The sequence below is a fragment of the Amblyomma americanum genome, chromosome 9 (genome assembly GCF_052857255.1).
Source record: "Amblyomma americanum isolate KBUSLIRL-KWMA chromosome 9, ASM5285725v1, whole genome shotgun sequence".
In the NCBI taxonomy this organism is placed as follows: domain Eukaryota; kingdom Metazoa; phylum Arthropoda; class Arachnida; order Ixodida; family Ixodidae; genus Amblyomma; species Amblyomma americanum.
The window spans coordinates 118760433-118764495 of NC_135505.1; the positions used below are offsets into that span (position 1 = coordinate 118760433).

At 44.3% G+C, this 4063-nt stretch overlaps 1 protein-coding gene across 1 annotated transcript in view; it reads right to left on the reverse strand.

Moving 5' to 3' along the window:
• Positions 1–1544: 1544 nt before the first annotated feature.
• Positions 1545–4063, reverse strand: part of LOC144103612 (uncharacterized) — a 5969-nt gene continuing 3450 nt past the window's right edge. The window contains exons 3-4 of the mRNA XM_077636283.1: positions 2723–2812; positions 1545–1619 (exon numbers count right to left, since the gene is read on the reverse strand). Of these exons, the coding sequence (XP_077492409.1) occupies positions 1545–1619; positions 2723–2812 (165 nt within the window). The remainder of the gene's footprint in view (positions 1620–2722; positions 2813–4063) is intronic.

Consider the following 4063-nt stretch of genomic DNA (forward strand, 5'->3'; position numbering starts at 1 on the left):
CCAGAGGACGGGCCCCGGCCAGCCCATCCCCACCGCTGTGCGTTGCACCGGAACAAAGCCTAGTAGCCGAAACTACACCGGCCCGTATCCGGTGGCAGGGGGGGGCCACGGGCAGGCCGCACAGTCGGATTTCCCCCCCTAGGTTTGCCTACACTGGTCTCACGTCGTAGAACTACACGTCTTTGTTTATTTCATAAGTTTTTCATAATATTCAGGAAGCAAACCAAATCATCCTACGCGCTCAACGAATTTCCCGCCATAACCACCCGAATACAGTTTACCCTGACCGTGCCCATACCACTACTTTGCAGCAATCATTCTTTATGAGCACAACCCATGATTGGAATGGTATTCCGACCGAAGTGGCGGCCATTGTCAACGCTCATCTCTCCAAATCTGCCATTGAAGAAACACATTCATTCGTCTAAAACCATTGTACATCATTTATCTATGGATACTGTTTATTGCCGTTTTTTACCCCACCCCTCATGTAATGTCCCATGAAGGGACCCTTGAGGTATAATAAATAAATAAATAAATAAATAAATAAATATAGGACCTTGCCGCTGATTTATGCGGGACAGTAAATGTACATGTGCCCACAGAAGTTTTCGTAACATGAAACTCACAAGAAACTTGAATTTACTCACGCCCAGGAGGCTGGGCCTTACATTCCATTCTGCGATGAGCAGGTCGCGCAGGGAAGTGCGCTGCTGAACACACTTATCGTTTCGCGGCCGAATGATGGTACTGCTGAGATTTCGTTCTGCTTCCGGAAACATTTTATGGGCATCTGCACATTAACTGATCATCCCCCAAGCAACAGGAAATGGTGTATGTTTAGGTAGAAATAACAAGAAAGCAACAATTCATTTATTTATTTCAATACCCTAAAGGCCCAATGCGGGCATTAATTACATAGGGGGGATTCATCAAAGAAAACTTGTCAAGTATGCAATACAGCATATAAACGGCTCAAGACAGAAATAAACAAGTCAAGAAACCAGGTACAAGTTAATAGGAGGGGGGGGGGGGGGGATGGCTAGGAACAGGTACTGAAAAAATGCACATGCAGCAAATCCTACAAAACAAAACAAAAATCGCACCTTCAGATGTTACAAAACATGGAATCTAACATTTCATGGAAGGTTACGGCCGACACGCACACACTGAAGCAAAAAAAAAACGCACATCATTCTACATTGGAATTTTCTACGATCGTTAAGGAAATGAATCTCACCGGGGTGACTCATTGCCTTTGGCGTTTGGTTGCTGATCCCAAGGTCACGGCTCCATTTTTCTCAAAGTTACGCCTTAATCCATCTTCACTGCAACAACGCTTGTCTTTAGAGTTTGTCACTAGTTTCCATTTGTGTTTCTTTCAGTCACAAGACCAAAAAAGGTTGAAAGACGCTATCTCAGTCACTTTTATCGGGCTCTTTTGCTTCACCTGAACATCAGCTGAAATGCGCACTTAAAATATATGTTAAAAGGAAAAAAAAGATAAAATGGGAGTCAGAATGCAAGTAACAATAAACAACTTCTCAAACGCAATTTCTTGCTGTCCCTTCATCTGTCTGCACGAGGACAACCGTGTAGGTGATTATGGCTCCGGATATCTGCGCACAAGAAAGGGAAATGCAGAGGAATAACGGTTAGAAGACAACAAGAATATTTTCAAGAGACACACGGCGAGTACAAGCGTCTGTACAAGTCTAGACAAAACCCGGGAAAATATAATTGTGTACGATTCCAATTCTACGTCTTTTCACCTTTTGGATGAGCCATTCAATGCGCGGGCATGATGGTGATAGTATAGAATATAATGAAAATAATTGGTTATAAGGGACTGCCCAGAATTCCCGAAGCTGGTCGGACCTACGCCTCTTCGCCTGTAGCAATGCTTATTTAACCATCATGATTGACCGGAACGCATAAATGGCTAAAACACTTTTCCGCTTCACGACATGTGAATAACGCTGGCGAATATCGACTTCAGCAATTACAAGGCTGGAGGTGTATTCTCCGCTCCCAGAATTGCATTATTGACGCACTCACACTCATGCCTTGTCTCATTAGGATAACCAAGAGGACAACAGCTAAGACAATTGTTAGTCCGGGTTGTGGTTAGCCCATTGTACAAGCATGTTTGTACTTCTTCACTAACGATGATTAAAAATCCAGAAATATTTTTTTTTCTTTTCGTTGGTGAAGCGCTCCTGGCTCCTGAAATACACGTCTAAAGTTGGATTTAAGAATTACACGCTTGCACTTGTCTGCTTAAGTGCAGAAATGCGAAAGGCTTTCCCTCTGCTCTCTTTCTGCGTTCATTTTTTAATTTTTTCATCATTTCAAATTTCGTTGTTTTTATTTTTATACTAAGTAAGCCTTCTCACGCATTTACATCGTTTTTTATCGAATCAGTAACATGAAACCTGCGTCAAACACAGCATTTATTTTCATTATTTAAATTTACATAACTAATTACTATTCATCAACCAAACTTTTTCATTCCAAAATACGCTTACGCACTACCCAACGGAATCAAAAGTTTGCACATTTGTCTCCACAGGACGACTTAATCGTGCAGACAAAATTTGCAGACACTTTTTGCTGATGCGACAGCCATATAAAGCTTTCGCATTAAAAAAAAATTGAACTGCTTAGCCTCTTTTCTGGCAAGTGTCCCGAGCCACTATTGACGCGGTTATGGGGAACCTACCGCAACCAGAAGAGGGAGATTGATCTCGAACAAACCGCAGCCCGTGAAAGCTGTCTGCCCGGCTTCCGACGTCAGGAGCAACAGGTGTAACTGCAAAGAAGCCTGCATCTCAGCAACGCAATAACCATATTACACAATGACACGCTTCTAATAGCCAACGCAAACACTCCTCGAAAGAAAGGTTCATGAGATAATAATAATTGGTTTTGGGGGAAAAGAAATGGCGCAGTATCTGTGTTATATATCGGCGGACACCTGAACCGCGCCGTAAGGGAAGGCATAAAGGAGGGAGTGAAAGATGAAAGGAAGAAAGAGGTGCCGTAGTGGAGGGCTCCGGAATAATTTCGACCACCTGGGGATCTTTAAGTGCATTGACATCGCACAGCACAAGGGGGCCTTTGCATTTCGCCTCCATCGAAACACAGGCGCCGCGGTCGGGTTCGAACCCGGGAACTCCGGATCAGTAGCCGAGCGCCCTAACCACTGAGCCACCGCGGCGGGTGTTCATGACATCGCCAAAATTTCATTAATTTAGAACAGCGCTGGTCCAGAAAACACAGAAATAGCACGTGGAGGGGGCGCCATCTATCCTAGCTTTTGTAGAGGTCACACTCCTGGAATCAAGAAATTAGAACGCTATTAAGGTGATATCGGGAGTTCATACCACGTTAATCATGTCTACATTTGTATTTGTTCTTATATTGGGAATTTATTCCGGCGCGCTTTTGAATACAATTTTGTCACACGTCAGCGCTTCTCTCCGTCTATTCATCCCTTGTGAGATGGCCTTCTAGCCTAAGCTGCTGCATTCCTTACCACTTCGAAATTTTGTTTTATTTCGTAGCCCAAACCTTATGCATACCCGCTGGTTTCCAAAACGAAAAAAAAAGTATTACCCTCCGAACAGCGCGGCTCCTACCCGAAGCGTTACGCAGTTTCATAACAGGACAGTCGTCATGCCATCGCCACTTCTAAAACGGCGGCAAGTGTATGATCATATGCCGTTTCTTCTGTCATACCATTCGCGTCAGTTTTGATATCGACATATGGCGGACCTCATGTGAATAGTTTACGTGATTTGTAAGGTAACTTCGATAAGTAATCGATCGCACTGAGGATCTCCCACTGATCTTATACCGTGACGGCGTCGTACGCGAAGCATTGAAGGCATCAGGCATACGTAGTCATTGAGAAACTGGATGCTGTCGGCATTCCGCTAACCGAACGTGTGGCAAAGTTGGTGCTCAGTTACGTGGTAGCACAGCTCTGTGGCGCGATGTAGACGCGTTGTTGTGGTCGAAAAGCTAGTATGTTGGTGCTCTCTAGCCTTTGTGCACCTGC